This window comes from Chiloscyllium plagiosum, chromosome 4 (assembly GCF_004010195.1).
Source record: "Chiloscyllium plagiosum isolate BGI_BamShark_2017 chromosome 4, ASM401019v2, whole genome shotgun sequence".
Taxonomy (NCBI): domain Eukaryota; kingdom Metazoa; phylum Chordata; class Chondrichthyes; order Orectolobiformes; family Hemiscylliidae; genus Chiloscyllium; species Chiloscyllium plagiosum.
The window spans coordinates 13172808-13195560 of NC_057713.1; the positions used below are offsets into that span (position 1 = coordinate 13172808).

Genomic DNA, 22753 nt, shown 5'->3' on the forward strand with positions numbered 1-22753 from the left:
TGTTGCTATGATCCAGTGTCACTTTGAACAGTTTAAGAATATTAAAAACATAAAAAAAGGCTTCTACAGGTAGAGAGTCCGTAACCCTTCCACAACTGCTTCTCTGCTGCCAGCACCAGACCCAACCAATGTCAAAGTCACCGCTCCTCAGGCTCCATCTTTGACTGTCACCTCTGCCAATGTAGCAGCCGATGTTGGGTCCCATGCTTACCCCTCTGCCAGCTGTCCCCTCGCCATCATTCGCCAGGGTTCCACTCCGTATGCCTCCATATCCCAGGCCCCAAGGTAGCTGCCTTCCTACTGCCTTCCTTGTCGATACTGTCGCCACGGATACCGCCATGACTGAGCTCTCCCCAGGAGGTAAGTAGAAGCAAAAACTAAAAGGAAAAAAAGACAAGAAGGAAAAAACAGGTAAGTGAGCTGAGTGGGTGAGCCTGGGGCTCAGGAGCCTGGTTACTGCCTTCGCAGCCACCATCTTGAATATGGAGCAGCAGAAGTAGGCCATTCAGCCTATCAATTCAGCCTGAAGAAGGCTTATGCCCGAAACGTCGATTCTCCTGTTCCTTGGATGCTGCCTGACCTGCTGCGCTTTTCCAGCAACACATTTTCAGCCCCGCATTCAGCCTATCAAGGAGGAGAAAGTGAGGACTACAGATGCTGGAGATCAGAGTCGAGCGTGTGCCTAGGGCTTATGCCCTAAACATCGATCTTCCCACTCCTTGGATGCTGCCTGATCTGTTGTGCTTTTCTAGCACCACACTCACATTCAGCCCATCAAGTCTGTTTCATTATTCAGTTATAACAAAGTTATGTTCATTTAGTTGATTTGATTTGATTTATTATTGTCACATGTACCGAGATACTGTGAAAAGTATTGTTCTGCATGCTAACCAGACAAATTGTATCTTAAATAAGTACGTCATGGTAATAGAACAGAATGCAGACACTGTTGCAGCCACAGAGAAGGTGCAGAGAAAGATCAACTCTAATTATGAGAGGCCCATTCCTAAGTCTGATAACAGCGGGGAAGAAGCTGCTCTTAAATCTGTTGGTATGTGTTTTCAATCTTTTGATTCTTCTGCCCGATGCAAGAGAGTATAACCACAGTGGGGGAGGGTTTATTATGTTGGTTGCTATCCAAGACAGTGGGATGTAAAGACAGAGTTAATGGATAGGAGGTTAGTTTGCGTGATGGACTGGCCGCGTTCACAACTCTTGTAATTTCTTGCACTCTTGGGCAGAGCATTCCAAATTATGAAGACAGACTGGAATAGATGGTGTTGTTTTCCTTGGAGCATGGGGGACTGAGTGAGGGACATGATTGTGATGTATAAAAGTATGATAGCGTAGGCAGGGAGGAAGTGTTTCCTTTGGTAGAATCATCAATGACTGGTGGCATAAATTTAAGGTAAGTGGCAGGAAATTTAGAGAGGATGTGAGGTTGTTTTCCTCACCCAGGGAGTGATGGGAATCTGGAATTCATAGCCTGGAAGGCTGGTAGATGCACCTTGTCACCAGCTTCTCCAGGGTGATTAGGGATGGGCAATAAATACTGCTCCAGCTAGCAACATCGACATCACAGCAGTGAATTGTCAAAGACACATTAAGGGAATGGAGGAAGTGCTATCATGAGAATTAATAACAGAGTTTGACCAGTAGTTACGGCATACGGCAGACCCTTGACAAGCCAGCATGCCTCCTTCTCTGATATAATGGTGGTGGGAGAACCTGTTGATAAAGGAGGTTGTCAGTAACAAATTTTGTTTGACTCTAAGTCCTCCACAATCCTGACTAGAACCCCCATGATGCTGCAGTCTAACCCAGCCGAGAATCTGTCAAAAGTTCAAAACACCATCAAGTCTTGCCTAAAGCAAGATGTCCTTTATAGACTTCAGACATTCAAATTAAATAGGATTGAGAAAGGAACTAAAACGTTTGGATGCTCAAACACTAAAGTTACCAATCTTTAAGCATGCATTATAATCTAGATTGGATTATCCCATTGCAGAGTGATCACACCCAAAGGCCGATTGGCCATTGGTGACCCAATGGAGCAGCTCTATAACAAAATCAAAATAATGCAGGCGTTGGAAACCTGAGAGAAAAAAAACAGTAAATGATAGCAAAGAGTGGGCCTGATTAGACATTGAAAAGGAAATTTACACACGGAGGTAGAGGTGTTAAATTAATACTTACAAAACAGGAGGGTGCTGCCCAGACCATAGTGTTAAAGAAGAAAACTCTGTCATTAAAAGAGTACAAAATTAAGAAGGATAAATTCTTGGATAAGTTATTAGCATTTCCAGTCGACAAAGCGCTGAGGCCAGATGAGATGCATCCAAGGATTTTGAAGGGAGTAAGGATGAAAATTACTCTGGCCATAATCTTTCAGTCTTCCCTGCAGTAGGGGGAGGTGCCAGAAGATTAGAGAATTGCAAACATCACAGCTTTGTTCAGGAAAGGTTAGAAGGATTAACCCAGCATTTCCAGAGAGTTAGCTTAAACTCAATAGTGGAGAAAGTTTTGGGAACATTTATTCGAGATAGAATTATTTACCACATGAGAAAGATGGGATGCTTAATAAAAGTCAGTACAGGAGAAAACATGTTTAACAAACTTGCTGAATTTTTTGAGAGGTAACATTAACGTTAATCATCAACTCTACCTGGAAGACCATCAGCTTGGTGAAAGACGCTTTTTGGTCTGCCTGAAACTTGTTGGTCTTTCAGTGCAAAGAGGTGACCTTGGCTTAGTGTTGCAGACTGGCACATTCCAAGCTCCAAGACTACGTGTGAGGGCTGCACTAAAGCTTGGGATGGCTGGCACCAAGGTGTATTGGGGAAAGACCACCATCGGAGGTTTTTCTGCTGAAGCACAATGGGAATCTGTTCAGTTATCACACCCTCTTGGAGCCTCAAATGTATGTAAATATTGTTCTGCTTAAGTAAGAAATAACTTGGTGTTTTACTTTTGAAACTGCAGCCAAATTCCAACGCTTGTTCTTCATGTGAAAAGACTGTACAGAACTGCTTCTGTAACTGTGTACATAATTTTTTTATGAATGAAGTATATTTTTGTAATACAAAAAAGGAAGCAGCAATGACAGTAACATTGTTGTTTGGTGTACATGGATTGATACAATGCCAGACTTGAGAAAAAGTATAAAATGGATAGTAGCAATGTGGATACAAAATTGGCTGAGTGATAAATAACAGAGAGCAATGGTCAATGGATATTTTTCATGCTGGAGGAGGTTTGTAGTGGAGTCCTTCAAAGATTGGTATTGGGACGCTTGCTTTCCCTGATATATATATTAATGATCTGGATCTTGGTGTGCAGGGGATAACTTCAAAGTATGCAAATGACACTAAACTTGGAAAAATAGCAAACTGTGAGGATTATGGAACTCTGAAAGGTCATTGACAAGTTATTGAAATTGACGAATAGGTGGCAGCTGAGGTTAATTCAAAAAAGTGTTCGGTGATGCTGTTTGGTTGAAAAAACTTTGAAAGATAACAGAAAATAGGAGGTACAATTCTAAGGGTTTGCAGGAGTGGAGGGTCCTGAGTATAAGTAGAACATAGAACGTAGAACATAGAACATTACAGCGCAGTACAGGCCCTTCGGCCCTCGATGTTGCACTGAACTGTGAAACCAATCTGAAGCCCATCTAACCTACACTATTCCATTTTTGTCCATATGCCAATCCAATGACCATTTAAATGCCCTTAAAGTTGGCGAGTCTACTACTGTTGCAGGTGCCCTTAAAGTTGGCGAGTCTACTACTGTTGCAGGCAGTGTGTTCCATGCCCCTGCTACTCTTTGAGTAAAGAAACTATCTCTGACATCTGTCCTATATCTATCACCCCTCAATTTAAAGCTATGTCCCCTCGTGCTAGCCAGCACCATCCAAGGAAAAAGGCTCTCATTGTCCACCCTATCTAACCCTCTGATTATCTTACATGTCTCGATTAAGTCAGCTCTCAACCTTCTTCTCTCCAATAAAAACAGCCTCAAGTCCCTCAGCGGTTGCTCATAAGACTTCCCTCCATACCAGGCAACATCCTAGTAAACCTCCTCTGAACCCTTTCCAAAGTTTCCACATCCTTCCTACAATGTAGTGACCAGAACTGTACGCAGTACTCCAGATGCGGCTGCACCTGAGTCTTGTACAGTTGCAGCATGACTCATGGTTCCGAAACTCAATCCGTCTAATAAAAACCTATTAGCACAACCTATCCTTCGCAAAACTGTGTTGACTATCCCTAACCAACTTGTTCCTTTCTAGATGATTATAAATCATACCTCTTATAACCTTATCCACAACCAAAGTAAGGCTCACAGGTCTTGATCAAGACGACAACATTTGCTATCTTCCAATCTTTTGGCATTATTCCTGTAGACAATAATGACATAAAGATCAAAACCAAAGGCTCTGCAATCTCCTCCCTGGCTTCCCAGAGAATCCTAGGATAAAAACCATCTGGCCCGGGGGACTTAACTATTTTTACACTTTCCAGAATTGTTAACAACTCCTCCTTGTGAACCTCAATCCCATCTAGTCTAGTAGCCTCTTTCCCAGTTTTCTCCTCAACAATATTGTCTTTTTCTAGTGTGAATACTGACGAAAAGTTTCATTTAGCACTTCCTCTATCTCCTCTGACTCCACGCACAACTTCCCGCTACTATCCTTTATTGACCCTAATCTTACTTTAGCCATTCTTTTATTCCTGATACACTTATAGAAAGTCTTAAGAGTTTCCTTGATCCTATCCACCAGCAACTTTTCATGTCCCCTCCTGGCTCTTCTTAACTCTTTCTTTAGGTCTTTCTTGGCTAACCTGTAACTCTCAAGAATCCTAACTGAGCCTTCATGTCTCATTCTAACATAAACCTTCTTCTTCCTCTTGACAAGAGATTCAACTTCCTTAGTAAACCATGACTCCTACACCCAACAACTTCCTCCCTGCCTGACAGGTACATACTTATCAAGGACACCCAGTAGCTGTTCCTTGCATAAGCTCTACATTTCAATTGTGCCCATCCCCTGCAGTTTCCTTCCCCATCTTATGCATCCTAAATCTTGCTTAATCGCATAGTTCACATATCATTGCAGATGGCTGGTCAAGTGAAGAAAGCATTTACTAAACCATAGAGCCTTTGGCTTTAGTAACAAGGGCATAGAGTACAAAAGCAAGAAGGTTATGTTAAACTTGCACAGATCACTTAGATGGTGCATTATGTACAGTTGTGGATGCCATATTTTAGGAAAGATGTGAAAGCATTGGAGACAGTACAGAAGCAGTTGACAAGAATGGTTTCAGAAATTAGGAACTTCAGTTACGAGAATAGATTAGAATTAGAATCCCTATAGTATGGAAACAGGGGCTTTGGCCCAACAAGTCCACACCAACCCTCCAAAGAGTAACCCACCCAGAATCATTCCCATACCTTATATTTAGCCCTGACTAATGCACCTAATACTATGGGTGACTTAGCATGGCCAATTCACCTGACCAGCACATCTTTGGATTGTGGGAGGAAACCGGAGCACCTGGAGGAAACCCATGCAGACATGGGGAAAATGTGCAAACTCCACACAGATAGTCGTCCAAGGTGGGAATCAAACCTGGGTCCCGGGCGCTGTGTGGCAGCAGTGCTTACCACTGAGCCACCTTGTTCTCGTTGGAAAGAAGGCTAAAAGGAGATTTGATTGGCGTTTTCAAAATCTCTAGCAGGAGGGGCATAGACAGTTAGAAGCTCTACTCAGTCTTCCTGGTGACAGGGGACTCTGCTCAGTCCTCCCACTGACAAGGGGGCGCTGTTTTGTCCTCCCTCTTAGGGGGAATGGAGGGAATGGAATGTTTGGTCCTCCCGCGGAGAGAGGGCGCTGTTTAATCTTCCCAGTGACAAGGGGCTCTGTGGGTCCTCCCACTGACAGGGGGAGTTGCTCGGTCCTCCTGCTGACAGGGGGCGCTGCTCAGACCTCCCGGTAACACGGGGCGCTGCTCGGTCCTCCCGGTGACAGAGGGAGCTGCTCGGACCTCCCACTGACAAGGGGCGCTGCTCGGACCTCCCGGTGACGTGGGAGCTGATCGGACCTCCCGCTGACAGGGAGAGCTGCTCGGACCTCCCGGTGACGTGGGAGCTGATCGGTCCTGAATTGCTCGTCTCCCGCTGACAGGGGGAGCTGCTCGGACCTCCCGGTGACAGGGGGCGCTCGATGTCTGCCAACGGCGGCATTCATCTTTGAGCTTGATGATTGAGTAAGATCCGCATCTCATTGAGAGTAACGGACGGCAGTTATGGACATGCCGCCTGTACACAGGTGCATGCAAGTGAGTGAAGTCCGGGGAGTTTCCTAAACGGACAGCCGGGTCTCCGTGCCTCCCCCCCCCGGCGGTATGACTCTGTATTGGCCGAGGCCTGAGATCCGCTGAGTGGCCCAGGGCTATACTCCCGAAAAGGGGCCACTTGGCCTAGACCTGATGGCAACTACTGTGGAATTTTATTTTTAAAATAACGTCTTTATAAAAGTCACAGTAAGGATGTCCTAATGGCATTATCGTTTAATTATAAATCTAGAGCCCTGTTAATATTCTGGGGGGACAGTGGTTCATATCCCTCAATCTCAAATAGTGGAATTTCATTCAATAAATATCAGGAATTCCCATGAAACCAATGTCGGAAACTCCAACTACTTTGTTAATGTCCTTCAGGGAGGGCTTCGGACCCCTAGCAATGTGATTGACAGTTAACTGCCGGCTGGGTAGTTAGGGATGGCTAATAAGTACTGGCTTGGCCAGTGATGTTGACATCCTGTGAACGGATTTTACAAAAATCGGTGTGTTTTAAAAGAACTGCGGACGCTGGAAGTTAGAGACAAACACAGAAACTGCTGGAAAATTCTCAGCAGGTCTGGCAGCATCTGTGGAGAGATATCAGAGTTAACGTTTGGGTCATGTTCTGAAGAAGGATCGCTGGACCGAAAATGTTAACTTATGCTTATCAGTATATTCTTGGATTCAAAGTGGTGGACAGTACCTCAATAATTACTGCAGTTTGTTTTCTCCAGCTCCTTCTACTGTTTGTACTTGGTGTCCACATCTGCTGGAGGTGCTCAGAATAGTTGCAGATCTTTCTGTGGTTTATGTGTTCTTAGGCAGGACAGTGCTGCCTGTCTGTGGGATTATTACATTATTTTCCCAGAGTTTTCATTTGTAAATTTTAAAACTGAACCTTTTTATCTTTAGGCTTGATTAAGTGGCAGAATGTTAAAACATTACTGTTGAGAAATGGTGGTGGAGAAAGACAAAATATAAATCTTGTTGATCACTGCTGAATTGTCAACTGTAGAAGGCTTGGAAAAGTTGAGGTGTCACAGGAGCACTGCAACACATTTCCAATGTGTTGGCTCCAGGTCTCATTGATGGAGGGAGGCTAAAGATTAGACTTGTCTGTGATCTCAGAGTCAGGATGTAGCTTGGGAACAAATGTAGGTTAAGAAATAAAATAGGGTTTCATATCACCAAACAAGAAATTTGTAAGCGTATTGTTGGCAAACTCAGATTCCTTTCCCAAGTAATAGATGGGACGTTACAAAGACATCATTCAAAGGAGGTTTTAGCTGTGCTGTATGTGATTTGTACTAACCCTATTTCCATGTTTTCCTGTAGCTTTTTGCTGAAAACGAGCATATACAAAGAAAGTTGAAGAAACTTCGGCTGAAAAATGAACAATTGGAACGCGAGCTTTCAGAAGTCCAGGGAAAGCTGCAAATGCAACAGCTGATGAGGGACTTTGTAACTACCAGAGAGTAATTAGCTTTTATTGCATACTGTAGGAGTCCTTAAGCACTGCTACATTATTATATCTATCTGTGTATAAAACAACTCACAAATATTACAACAGCAAAATTCCATTCGGAGAAAGAAAGAAAATTGAAGCCTGCTGGACAAGATGCTGGCCATATTCTAAAACTCACAATTACCAAACTTGGGTGTGTGGTAGCATGATGATTATGTTACTGGACTAGTGATTCAGAGACTGGCTAATGAGCTGGGAACTTAACTTCAAATCCAACCAGTGTAGCTTCGGAATTTAAATTCAATTAATTAAATATATTTGGGAATAAAATGTGCTACCAGTAATGGTGACCAATTAAAGTTCATCTGACTCACTTATGTCTTTTAAGGAAGGAAATCTGTCATCCTGTCTGGCCTGTCCATGTGAGACTTCAGGACCATAGTACTGTAATACGGCAGACTTGTAACTGCTTTGTGAAATTGTCAATCAGATCATTCGGTTGTATTCAGCAAGGTGGCCTCTCTCCACCATGCTGTCAAGAGTAGTTTTGTTGTACATGTTGGCTTTGCCAGTGTGTCCATAGCCACTGAATAAATTTTTACAACCTCTTGAGTTGTTTGTTGGCTCGATTAACCAGCTTTTTTAATTGTATCCCATGCTTTCAAAACCTTGGTTTGTTTAAATGACATTTTGTTGACATCATCTCTAATCTAAAAGTTAAAATAATTCTATTGTTTGCAATTAATGTTGTGCAGCAACTGCCTTTTAAAATGGTTTCAACCATTTTGTGAAATTGACAAGTAGTGAAATAAAGAGTCTGCTCTCAGCATTTTATTTGCCCGATATAATAGGAATAGACTAGGAATTAATATCTGTGCAGGAATTGGAGGATATACCACTGAAGTCTGCATCTGTGCATGAGCTGTTCTTTATTTACAAAGTGTTAATGCAAAAAAGCTGCGAACATATTAGTTCTAACCCTTGTTGGATTTAATTGGAATGATGTAGAAGATACTACAAAACAAATACTAACCATCACCGTTGTGTTTTCCAAGTGCTCAAATACAAACAGAACCACAACCATGGCACAAAGGAGGTGTTAAAGAAGGCAGTGTTTCAAAGGCAGATGAAAGGAGCAAGTAAGTATCTTCATTGCCGTTTTCAAAAATATTTGTGTATTGAGCAGAACGAGGCAACCAAACCTTGCCTTAATTTAGAGTGAATGAAGGATAAGTGATCTAAGAGGCCAGAAATAGTTTTTGCTTTAAAGAAGATAGATGCATACAGGGTTATAATAATTATTCAGGCCAGCATTTCCTTTACTTGCCCCCACCAGAACCGTTACTTTGTCCCCAGCAACCTTGGAAGAAATAGTATAAATTAAATATTTGTGTAAAATACAGTGATAATTTGTTCTGCACTGGTCTGCAAGAGACTTTTGAGGCAGACGCCAAACCTTGGAGGAATTAAAGTTGATTGTCACAAAATAAATGCAAATAATCTCGATCCATATGAAGTCCACAGTGAGTAGGTACTTAGTTTCATACAAATAGTAATTAAGAAAGGCGATGGTTACATTTAATATCTGCATAAATGTAAAGCAGGCAACATATTGGTTGGGTACTGAAAGTGAGTTGCATTTATCAAGACTGTTTGTGGATTTGGGTGTCTGAAGTCAACATTTTCTACAAATTGAAAAGTCTTCTTTAGAAATGTTTCGACAATGATGTGCAATATAATTTATGTTATAGCTTGCTAATGCAGTTTCTATGCCTTGTCAAAAATTGTCAAATAAATATGCAATCATAATCAGAGAAATTGTTGGTTAGATCTCGGAGTTATGTCTTTGAACTCAGTTCGAATATTTTTCCACCAACAAGTAAATTCTTAAGAATTCTATATGTAACCTGGCTTTTAATCTCATTTTTAAATCCAACAAGGTCACATCGGAATGGAACCTGGAAGCTCCTAGTTTCCGGTCTGTAATTCCCCCCCCCAAACCAGTGTCTGCCCTGCCATCGTCCTGGTATTGNNCTGTCACCCCACCCCCCCCCGATATCCGCCATCCCCTCAGTGTCCACCCCGTCAGACTCCCCAGGATCCACCCTGTAATTTCCCTCTCCCCCATGACTGTCCATCATTCTCCTAGTATCTGTTCCATGATCTGCCTGGTACCCGCCCAATGCTGCAATCACCCTGGTATCCACCCTTTCCTTCCCCCCAGTGTCCGCTCCATCATCCTCCTGGCCCCCCACCCCCCAGTATCCACCCTGTCATCCCAATGGTTATTCACCCTGTCATCCACCCGGTTTCTGCCCTGTCATCCCCCAGGATGAAGGGTTACTCCAGTAACCTTTGCATGAAACACCAATCAACCTTTTGCTTTCCTAATTCCTTGCTATACCTACATATAACTTTGTGATTCATGTACCAAGATCCCCAGATGTCCCTGACCCACAAGGTTTGCAAAATCTCTTTTGATTTCAGTCGTATTTTGCTTTTGTATGTTTTGTGCAAAATGGAGCAGCTCATATATTCCCATATGATTCACCATCTGTATTTTCTCCCCCACTGACTTAATCTGTCTATATCTGTTTGCAGACTCTCTACCTCCTCTGGGCTACCTATCTTGGTATTGTTGTCAAAGATACACCTTTTGGTCTGCTTTTTTTTATTCATTCACGTGATGACGGTGTTGTTGGCTAGGCCAACATTTAGTGCCCCATTCCTAACTGGCCCACATGTAGGCCAGACCAGATAAGGACAGCAGATTTCCTTCCTTAAAGGACATTAATGATTCAGATGGGTTTTTCCAGCAATCAACAATGGATTCATGGTCATAGAGATGTACAGCATGCAATCAAACCTGTTGGTCCAACTTGTCCATGCTGATCAGATATCCTAAACTAATCTAGTCCCATTTGGCCCATATCCCTCTAACCTTTCCGATTCATATACCGATCCAGATTTCTTTCACATATTGTAATTGTCAAAAGGTGTGGTGCTGGAAAAGCACAGCCGGTCAGGCAGCATCCAAGGAGCAGGTGAGTCGATGTTTTGAGCACAGTTTATGCTCAAAACATCAACTCTCCTGCTGCTTGGATGCTGCCTGACCGCCTGTGCTTTTCCAGCACCACACGTTTCGACTCTGATCTCCAGCATCTGCATTCCTCACTTTCTCCCACAAGTTATAATTGTACCAACCTGCACCACTTCCTCCACGTGAAAGAGTTGTTCTCATCATTTGACTCTTAATTCCAGATTTTAAAAAAAATTGAATTCAAGTTTCACCATCTACTGTGGCAGGATTTGAACCCAGGTCCCTAGACATTACCTAGCTCTGTGGATTAACAGTCCAGTGATAATACCACTAGGCCATTGCCACTCCTAATCCAAGACATTGATATTGGTTGAAAGTTGTTGATACTCCATTGATCTTTATGGCATTCCATTAGTTACAGCTTGCAAAGTGAAAAAGGAAATTTCCCTCTACCGTCTGCTTCCTTTTAGCTAACCAGTCTTTGATCCATGGTGATGTCTTAGCCATTACACCATGTGATGTTGCACCTTAGCAAATACCATTTTAACATCCAAATGCACCACCTTTTCTGGTTATGTGCCTTGCTGGCTACTTTCTTAGCCACGTTTATGTTATGCCCCGATGTTTTTTCAAGTTGACTTTTTATTTTAAGCATTTTAGTATGCAGAAGTAAATTGTACTGTGTAGTCTCTAATTATTGTCCTATATATAACTGCCTTGAAGAGCACTGACTTCTTTAGGGAACTACAGCAGCAACCGTTCTATGCCATGGGCATTTCAAAAGCAGCAGCAAGGTGTCGGATGAATGATTTGTTTTTTCTCCTGATGATTGAGCACGGTAGGTCAGGGTGGCCAGTAAGTTACTAACTGTATCAATGTGTCACAGCACCTTTAGGATGTCCCAAACTACGGGAGCACTCATGGTCGATTTAAATTTGTAAAATCTTTCAGTTTGTTGGGTATTCACTTCTCTCCTGTTACTCCAATCCTGTGTAACCTGTATGTGACATCAGTTTCATTTTACATGGTTCAATCTTAATGCCTCGAGGAATGTGTTATTTCAGAAATAACGATACTGGACTAAATATCATGTCTTTGTTTAAAAAGTCGACTGCTACAGATGTATAACGCTCTACAGAAACGCTATGAAAAAGAAATTAAAACCAACAAGGAGCAGAGTGAAATCATCTCTAATCTCACTGTGAGTTCTGCATTTTTGTATCACAACTGCATCATGTTTCATTCATTATCAAGTGGCTATCTGTACCTGAAATATTGACAGCTTGGGATGATATGGAATTGACAAGCCTTTACCTGTGAGAATGTTGAAGACATGCTGAATTTCACAGAATCTTAGAAGTATTATGGCATAGAATGAGACCATTGCGTCTGCACCAGCTCTTCAAATGAGCATAATTTCCTATTGCCAATCTCCTGCTTTTCCCTGCATATTCTTGCATGTTATTTCTCTCCAAGTAATCATCCCGAATCCTCTTGAATGTCTCAGCTGACCTAATTTGATGTAAAATGAAACTGGAAGCTTGTTTATGTCAGCCATGTTTTATTTTAACCATACATAAAAAAGTAGTTCTGTTCAAGGAAATGTTTGCCCATTAGCCTGAATTTGGAGATATTTATTTTTCTTTATACGGTTAATGGGAGTCACATGGAAGAAGAATGGGTGGAAATCATAATTACCAAACATTTATTTGTTTACTTTGTGAGACAACATGATGGTTTATATCCATGATATATGTAAACAACAATAACAACAGCTTTCATTTCTATGCCACCTTTAACATAGTAAGATGTCCCAATGTGCTTTACACAAGTAGTATTGAACAAAGTTTGACATTGAGCCACATATGGATGGATTAGGATGATCAAAGATGTCATTTTAAGGAGTGAGTTAAACACTCGCTGTCACATCTGCTTGTTTAACTCACTCTCAGTATGATTCCTTGAATAAATTCTGCTCCTCTCTGCGACAGGATTTCCATTCTGACCTTCTTGTTCTCTGTTGTTACTTTGGTTTTCTCTCCTGGCACTTGACATAGTTTTAAAGAATGTCTTACTGGAAGAAAGTGAGCAGCAGAGGGTTAGGGCAGGGATGTGTGAACTGAGTGTCTGTTAAAGTAAATTATAAAGGATATAATAGCAGTGCATTTAAAAATACAGAATATGATCAAGCAAAGTCAGCGTGGCCTTTTGAAAGGAAATTCATACCTGACATTTACTAGAGTTCTTTGAGGGGATAATGGGAAAGGAATGGAAGTACTACATTAGGAATTTGATAAGGTGACACACTAGCCTACTTAATAACAGGAGCCCATGGTGTTGGACAAAATATATTAACATAGAGGACTGGCTAACTACAGAAGACAGAGAGTTGAGTTAAGGGGAGCATTTTCAGGATGGCAACATGTAACTGATGGTGAGCCACAGATATCAGTGTTGCAGCCACAATTATTTACAGGATATATTAATGACTTGGATGAGAAATGAGAATGTACTATAGCCAGATTTGCAAATGACAGAAAAATAGGTGGGATGACAGTTGGTGAAGGTGCCATAATGGGTAAAGCAGACAGGTTAAGTGAGTGGGCAAGATCTTGGCAGATGGAATATAATATGGGGAAAAGTGAAGTTATGTACTTTAACAGGAGGATTAGAGGAACTGAATATTAGTTAAATAGAGAAAGACTAGAGAATGCTACAGAAAGGGATTTGGGAGTTCTCATCCATGAAACACAAAAAACTGTCATTCAAGTTCAATGGATAATAGGGAAGGCAAATGGAAAGTTAGAGTCATGGAGATGTACAGCACGGAAACAGACCTTTCGGTCCATCTCGTCCATGCCAACATGATACCCTACATTTGCCAGCATTTGGTCCATATCCCTCTTAAACCCTTCCTATTCATATACCCATCCAGATGCCTTTTAAATGCTGTAATTGAACCAGTCTCCATTACTTTTTCTGACAGCTCATTCCATATACACGACGCTCTGCGTGAAAAAGTTGCCCCTTAGGTCCCTTTCAAATCTTTCCCCTCTCACCTCAAATCTATGCCATCTAGTTCTGGACTCCCCCATCCCAAAGAAAAGATTTTGTCTATTTACTCTATCCATGCCCCTCATGATGTTATAAACCTGCGTAAGGTCACTCTTCAGCCTGCGACGTTCCAGGGAAAACAGCCTCAGCCTATTCAGGCTCTCCTCACTGTCTCTCCTCCAGGGAATAACTGTGGTTGGGGTATTGTTTTCCCATATACTCTCTTTGTTGCACTCCCTAACTATATATCCTTCCTCAAACAGTGAATCACCGATGAGATGGAAGAGGAGTGAGATTGACTATCTCATTGCTCCTGCTGCTGTTCCATGTATTCCGACAGGGCATTCACTTTGCAGCGCAGTTGGTCTTAAATGTTCAAATTTAGATGGAATGAAAGCATTAATTACCCGGACCGTGGCCAAGATCGAAGTCTAAGGCGAGCACAGATCAGCAGCCGGTTGACACGGGGATCTGGGCGTTGACCTTTCTTTCAAAGGGAATGGAGTACAGAAGTTGGGATGTTTTGCTAAAACTATTCAAGGCACTGGTTAGATCCCAGTTGGAATACTGTGAACAACTTGAGAACCCTTATCCGTGGAAACATTTACTGGCATTGGGGCAGTCCAGAGTAGGTTCACTTGGCTAGTACGGAAGGAATGTCTGATGAGGAGAGATTGAATAGATTGGACCAGTACTCAATGGAATGTAGAAGACTGTGAGGCGATCTTATAGAAATGTACATTTCTTGGGAGACTTCACAGACTAGGTGCGGAAAGGTTGTCTCCCCTTCTGGTAGCGTCTAGGACCAGAGGGCAACAGCCCAGAAGAAGGGGCTGCACATTTAAGATAGAAATGAGGAATTTCTTTTCTCAGAGGATCGTGAACTTGCGGAATTCTTTACTGCAAAGGAGTGTTGAAGCTGGGGCATTAATTATTTTCAAGGTTGAGAGAGACAGATAGTTAATCAGTAAGGGAATAAAGGGTTAAAGGTATGAAAGTGGCATTGAGGATTGTTAGATCAGCCATGAACTTGATTGGCTGAATAGCATACATCTGGTCCTACATTTTGTGGCCTTTTAATGGTCTAATAATTAAGCATCTCAGCAGGTGAGGGTACGGTCACTTATATTGCTGCAATGAGAAAGAGGCCGGAGTTGGAAGGCCGCTGACAGCCCGAGAGGCCTGGTGCAGTACATTAAAAAGTGATAATGGAGTTTGAGGGCAATGAGAATTATAAAATGGAGACATTGGCAGGCTGGGAGCCAGTATTGATCAGGGAGCACAGAAGTGATAGGCAGTGTTCCCTGTAAGCTGTGTGTGTGGCTGCACATCATTTGAAATCCTCGTGCACGCTCCTGTCATCCTCCACTGTGTGACTTCCACTCTCTTTTAAATATATTGCGCACACTGTAAGGACGTCTGCGCAGGAACAACAAAAATTAGAGAAAACCTTAGTGCTGGGACTTATTGCAATCTAGAATATCGGCAGCAAAGTTTAGGATAACTTGGCTGGAAGAAGAGAGGTGAGTCAGGATTGCAACAGAGTCAAATCTAGACCGAACAAAAATGTGAGTGAAAATTTCAGTAGCATATAAACTAAGGCAGAGGTGAAGCTGAGAATGTTATGGAATTGGAAGAGAGTGGTAAAAATAGTCAAGCATGACACCAAGCTGTGCACGATCTAGTTCAGCCTCGGGCAGTTGCCAAAGGTGGCTTTGCTGGCAAGATAAGAGTTTGTAGTGGACACTGAAGGCAATATTTCCTTTGCTATAATCTTTCTTGTCCAAACATATAGCATGAGCAGAGATTTTCTTTAATAGATATTAGGAAGACTGATTTTGATATTTGCTGCGCATGTTCCTGTTGGTTAGTGAGTTTTTACAGTTGTTTCTTTTGCTGCCAACTCAGCTAATTGTTCATTTTAAGTTTTTCCAAACCTTTAGGCATCTTTGAACAATGTTGTTTACTACCTTCTTTTACAACCTGTAACTTCTGGAATAACGTTTAGATTGTAAGTGATATTCTATCCTGACCTTTGCTTATACCACGGTTAGTTGTTCGTGTTGAAATACTATATTTAGATTCAGCAACAGATCATTTCAGTCAGCTCTCAATTAATAACAACTTCAGAAAGTTTACACTGTGATACTTGGTAGGAAAGGTCACCAAAAGCTTTATCTAAAGAGATAAGTTTTAAGGAGTATCACTAAATAAGAGAGAGAGACGTAGGAGAAGCAAAAAGGTTTAGGAAGGGAATTACATAGTTTATGGCCAAAAAATTGAATCTAAGCTAAATTAACATTGTTATCAATAATTGCCAAGAAGATAAATCTCTGGACAGTTGAACATTAACTCGATAAGTTAACTGTCAATGATAAATAATGGCACATATTTTCAATCTTCCATGCAGAGATATGAAAAACCATTCTCTAGCTCTCGGTCTAAACTGTTAACAAAATCTCAGTCTCTGACTAAACCTGTGGTTTTATTGCAGACTGCACCACAGTGTCCTTGGTGAACTCTCAGTAATTTCAGAATAACTGTGATCACCTCAGACTATTGAAGTCCTTTTAAGATAAAAAGGATTTTTTATTTAAAGGGATCTGTGATTTCAAACATGGTTGCTAACCAGGCATATATTGGAAAATGCACAAAAGATGTTTATATATAAATTTAATGTGAATGTTTATGTAAAAACTTATGAAAGCAATAGGACAGGTAAATGTATACTATGTTACGATTTGTGTATGGACGTGACATTATCTGAACCTGGAAATAGTTTCCATTTATTAACCTGCATGATTTTCTTTTCTTGTGATTTTGATTCAGAATGTGCTGCAACCCCAGAAAGATTGTATGATACACAATAGACAAACACTTCTCTTTCATTGCTATTATTGTTTCACTTATTCTTGGAGTTTGCACAGTGTAAGATGTTTGGTTCCTCACTCTTGCATCTTCCAGATGAACATTCATGAGTTAGAATTGCAGCTTGTGACATCAAAACAAAGAATTCAGCAGCTGGAACACCCTCCAACAGTGAGGAGACGAAAGACACCAACACCAGAGCACGGCATTACATCTCCTAAACACCAGTCTGATGGCAAGAGATGCTGCTCACCTGACTGTATCCACACTGGTGAGGCTTTAACTGATATTTCTTTCTTCTTGTGGATGTTAACTTATATAGACATCTAGTTTCTCATACACTGGCTCAAGTGGCCTTTCATCATCTATGAGTGGACTACTGGAGAATGTTTTAACTGTGAGGGGCAGGAAGTATCATAGACAGGGCTCTCTTGCCAACTTTGTCCTAATGACATCCCTACTTTCTAGCAGACATCATTTGATAGGTAATAGGGAATGGGAATAATATCTGGGAATTGCACCTCTCCCACCCGCCCATCCAGTCTTTTGCGGCAGTGAGGTCATTTGTGACAACCCATTATTACTCAGCTTGAGATCTGCAATCTCAGTATAGAGCACAGATTGAGCCCTTAACCACTTTGAGTTATACAGTTTGGAAACAGACCAGTCAGTTCAACCCGTCCGTGCCGATTAGACATTCCAATCTGGCCTCGTCCCATTTGCCAGCACTTAGCCCAAATCCTTCTGAACCCTTCCTATTCATATACCCATCCAGATGCCTTTTAAATGTTGTAACTATATCCGCCTTCACCACTTGCGCTGGCAGCTCATTCCATATGTGCACCATGCTCTGTGCAGGAAAGGTTACCCTCTGGAGCACATTACTTTCCTGAACTAGCGTGAACCTTATAAAGGCACACTGTGCAATTTGTGCAGCCTTGCAGTTTAATTTACATTCAGTAATTGTAATTGTTTAGCCCATCTAGCCCAATCCTCAGAACATAATCATTGAGATCTACAGCACAGAATAAAGCTCTTTTGATACATTGAGTCTGGACCAGCCAGAGACAATAACCTTACTATTCTAATCCCTTTTTCCAGCACTTGGCCCATAGCTTTGTAAGCCTTAACATTGTAAATGTGTTCCTAAGTACTACTAAAATGTGATAAGCGTTTCTGCCTCTACCACTCTTACAGGTAGTGAGTTCCACACTCCTAGCACCTTCTGGGTGAAAGAAAATCTTCCCTCGCATCCCTCTAATCCTCCTGCCCCATACCTTAAACCTATGGCCTCTTGTCATTATTCCCTCGTGTCTACTGTATCTATGCCCCTCATAATTTTATACATCTTAATCAAATCTCACCTCAGTCTCCTCTGCTCCAAGGAAAACAACCTCAGTCTATCTAATGTCGCCTTTATAAATAAAACTGTCCAGCCAAACAGCATCCTGAGAAATCTTTGCACCCTCTGCAATACTGTCACGTCCATGCTGTAATGTGTATTATAATACAGCCCACATTAATCTAGCTGTAGCCCAACCAACATTTTATATGGTTTCCGCATAACTTTCCTGCTCTTAAACTCTAAACTTCAGTGAGTAAAAGGCAACTATTCCATATGCTTTTTTTAACCACTTTATCTCCCTGTCCAACCACATTGAGGATGAAGGGACCAACGCACATGCACACCAAGGTCCCTCTGATCCCTGGTGCTCCCAAGGTACTATACTGTTCTTCATGCATTCCCATGCCTTGTTTGTCCTGTCCAAGTGTACCAGAGAGAAAAGTGAAAACTATTGCCATCTCCCCTGCCATTACCTCCCTTGCCCCATTCAACAGCCTCAGACACATTTAATCGGGCCCTGGATATCTGGCTATTTTATGCCTGCCAGACCACTGAGCATGGAATAAGGTGAGGATATTTGACAGGGGAGTTTACTGAGGGATGTTCAGTTCATTCTGTCTTTACCAGCTCTCCGAATGATTGTTTAGATTTAAGTAATTATCTACCACTGTAGGAGCAGCAGTAGGCCATTCAGTCCATCAAGTCTCCTCCACCATTCAGTGAGATCATGACTGACCTGGTAATCCTCAACCTTTCAACCTTTTCCCATAACCCTTGATTTCTTTGATGATTAAAAATCTGTCTCTCTCAGCTTTGCAAATGAACCAGCCTCTAAATCCCTCTGTGTGAAAGAATTCCATATATTTATTACCCTCAGAGAAGGAATTATTCCTTGAATGCCTTGATTAGGCCTGTCTCCACTATACTTCCTGGCTGTTTGTTGCAGACTCTATTTGCTGCACAAAACAATGTTTTCTCAAGTCATGTTTGCTTCTTTTGCAAATGTCCTTATATCTGTGTCCACTCATCTTCAGTCTGTTCATGAACAGGAATAATCTTTGCTTATGTACTCTATCTAGCCCCTAACTTCTTCAATCTTCGTAACTGAAGTGTATCATCCCTGGAATCACTGTAGGAAACCTCTTCTCCACACTCTGCAACATGCTCACATCCTCCTTAAGGTGAGGCACCCAGAATGTTTTTTTTTAATGTGTTCATGGGATGTGTCCGTCTCTGGCTAGGCCAGCATTTATTGCCCATCCCTAATTACCCAGAGGTCAGTTCAGGGCCATTGTCTATGCCAGGTCCACAGCAGTGCTTCAGTTGTGATCTAAATGGTTTCTTATACAGGTTCAGCATAAAGAGTACTCTATCATTTCTCACTTACCAAGCAGCTTACAAAATTCCCGAATACATATCCATTAGTATGTGTTCTTGTTTTACTTTTGAGTGGAGCATTCTATTAAAATAATGTCCACATCTCTCTGATATTAAAATTGCATTCTATCTTACAATAATCTGATAATCTTTACCTTTCATAAAAACAGTTTAGAAATTAATATGGAATACAAATGTACATTTATTTCTGATCTGAACTAAATTTGTCCAAGCAGAGGGTCAAGGTGGTCAGATTCTGATATTCAGACAAATTACCTGAGGGAGGCTTGCTTGGGTGACACTCTTGTATTTCATAACATCAGTTCAAAGGAAATCCTGTGAAACCAATGAAATTTGAGCAAAACTATTAAAAGAGGGACTATAAAAACAGACTAATTTAACAAGTTTTACTCCCCATGTTTGCAATCCTATCATTTCCTTTTAATATTTGTGGTTTTCTGTAGAGTTGTTGCTGGAGATAGAAAGACTGCAAAAGGATAAGAACAAACTGATAAAAGAGAGACGTAATCTGAAAAATGAGCTAGCTGGACTAGACAAGGTATTGTTTTGCTCATGATTTGTTGTAAGCTTTATTTAGTTGAGCAGTCCTCTTCAACTGGTTAAGTTATTTCATTGACATCTTGTCTGATGTGGCCATCACCACATTACTTCATGGGTATACGCTATGAGGGGTTCTTGTGGCGCAGTGGTAGGGACACTACTGAGCCAGGAGCCCTGCATTCAAATCCTCCCTGCTCCGAAGGATTGTCATGACATGTCAGAGCAATCTGATTGGAAAATATCTAGATATGTTATAAGGTTCTCTTGTGGTATAGTGCTAGTGTCCCTCCCTGCTCCAGAGATGACATCTCTGAAGAGGTTAATGAAGAAAATACCTAACCTGAGGAGCTCCTGCAGTGAGACCGTTGGCTTTGAACAACCATAACCATCTTCTGCAGTAAATCAGAAATTGTTGAGCTGGTGATGATTTCACCCCAACACTCTTAAAACAAAAAATTGTCAAGAGGTATCCCTACCCCTGAGCCAAAGGCTGGTTACAAGTGCCACCTGCTCCAGGGTATGTAATACTAGCACTGGTTAAATTGTCAGAATGTCATTGCATTCAGTGGATGATATTTAGTATGGCATAAGAATATGTGCCCTAACCATTTACTGTGTAATTTATGATCAAATTCCAATGCGCAGTGATCCCAATGCTTTTTAACTTGTTTTAGAACAAAGGTTGTGTGGCTTCAACATACAGTTCAATTGAATGTTCAAAACTGAATTAGCTAGTATCAGAGGGGCTTTATTGTCACTTCAAGTTAAGTGTAATAAACATGTTAAGAATATATTTTAAATGTGACTTCTGAATTTTTACGTTGCTTAGACTAATTTGATTATTCTTTGTGTAATGCAGGGTTTCTTTGAGGAAATTGAAGATTTAAAATATGCTTTGCAAGAATCTGCTAAACTGAATAAAGAGTATGAAAAATGTCTACGGGCCATGTGTGAAAAATGTGGCCTTCCATTTCCAGAAACATTATGTCCAGTTACCACAAAATGAAAAAAGTAATGAATGAGACCAATCCTTTTTCCTTATGTACAAAAATTGTCATACTTTTAGAATGTGTCATTTTTTTTTTAAAAACAAGGACCTGGAGTTGCTGTTCTCTTGCACTGTTTCCTTTTCACTCAACCGATGCATAACCCAGTGCAAAAGGTCATGAAATGTTAAGCATGAGCTGTGATCAGAAGCCAGTCCCGTTCAGAAATCTAGCAGTGCTCTTGATGAGTAAATTATCAGTGGGACTTTCCACAACTTGCACTTGTTCATAGACATTTGGGGAGATTCCAGAATTTAAGATGGCTCTTTTAGGCACAATCATTATAAATAAGTGTGTTTTAAAAATTTTAGGTTTTTAAAAACCAAATTGCTAATGAACTCATTGCCCCAATCTAACAAGGTTATTTTTTTAAAATGCGTTCATTATTTTAAGATTGAGCTATTCATGATGGTGAGCAATTTAATAATGGTAATTAATCCATGCAACTTAATTAATTCTACCTTAAGATTTTTCTTGTGATAAGCCAATATTTCAGCTGAACTAATCAAACCATACCTACTTACCATTCTTAAAATCAGCAAGGGATATATAATAATTTAAAACCCTGCCCAAATACACTGATTGGTTCATGGTGAGTTTTGCATTCAGCAATACTCAAATTAATTTGAGAAGGAACTGGGCACTATTTACCCTAGAATAAGTATTTGTGTCTAAAGTGGAGACCATTCCATAGTATTTAAGCAGCACACCATATTGTTATTTTGGGTATGTTACTTAGTATAGTGACAGTAAAACGATTTCTACCAATGGGAGTCTATTTCTTTAATCTGGGCTGCAAATGAGCTTCAAAAAAAACAAAATCTCTTTTCCACACTGGAGGGAGGAAATATTAAATGGACTATTCACCATGTTGTGGCTGGGTTCCTCTTGGAAACGTTTTCAAAAGCCCCATGACCTTTCCACCCTCTTGCAGGGAAATATGTGGAGGATCCATCCAGTGTCTATTTTATAGAAAACTACTTATTTACTTAGCAACAAAAAATCAGTACAATCCACAGTAAAATGATGACCAAAACTGCAGCAGACTTAAATGGATTATTCCAACAACAAAATGCAGAGAGTGGAGAATAGTTACATAATACTGATGGTTTGTGATCCCAAACATTTGTGCAGGGCAAGCTCCGAGAGTGATTGACTGGTAAACTACCCAATCATCCTCATTCTGAGCAGCTACTTGTCCCTATATTCAGTCCAAAGGAAATGTTTGAAAAAGTTACATTTTTTAATAAAATGGTTAAGTAATTATTTGTTAAGCAATTTTAAGTTTTGTTAGAAACACATTATTTCATCTGTTTCTGTGCAAACAGTAGTTGGAATAATCAAGTTCATACTGCAGTGTCCTCACATTCTAAGCCCAGTTTCAAAATTTTTGAAAATGGCAAACATGTCAGAATGGCCAGGGCTGTCACCTGTTAACAGGGCTTTCCTCCTTTCTATGAACAGGACAACATTTGAATTTTTATAGCACCTTCACAACCTCAGGATGTCTATTTTGAAGTATGGTCATTGTTGTAAAATGGAGAAAACTGCAACCAATCTGTGCAACAGGATGACTGGCGTTATATAACCTAAATAAGACCTCAGTAAGAAAACTTAACAGTTCTGAAGATTTTGAAACATTAATTCTCTTTCTGT

General features: G+C 40.9%; 1 protein-coding gene across 4 annotated transcripts in view; it reads left to right on the forward strand.

The window, feature by feature from the left end:
* The first annotated feature begins 6089 nt into the window (after positions 1–6089).
* Positions 6090–22753, forward strand: part of LOC122548863 (centrosomal protein of 290 kDa-like) — a 41426-nt gene continuing 24762 nt past the window's right edge. For 2 of the 4 annotated variants that reach the window (XR_006311351.1, XM_043687746.1), the window contains exons 1-7: positions 6094–6338; positions 7677–7816; positions 8862–8945; positions 11954–12047; positions 16865–17039; positions 19955–20049; positions 20911–21062. Coding sequence is in view for 3 of the 4 variants with exons in the window: in XM_043687746.1 (XP_043543681.1) it covers positions 6306–6338; positions 7677–7816; positions 8862–8945; positions 11954–12047; positions 16865–17039; positions 19955–20049; positions 20911–21057 (768 nt within the window). In the remaining variant the exon portion in view is untranslated. Of the gene's footprint in view, positions 6339–7676; positions 7817–8861; positions 8946–11953; positions 12048–16864; positions 17040–19954; positions 20050–20910; positions 22743–22753 lie in introns of those variants that run through there. The other 2 variants (XM_043687748.1, XM_043687747.1) reach the window with 2 other exon arrangements.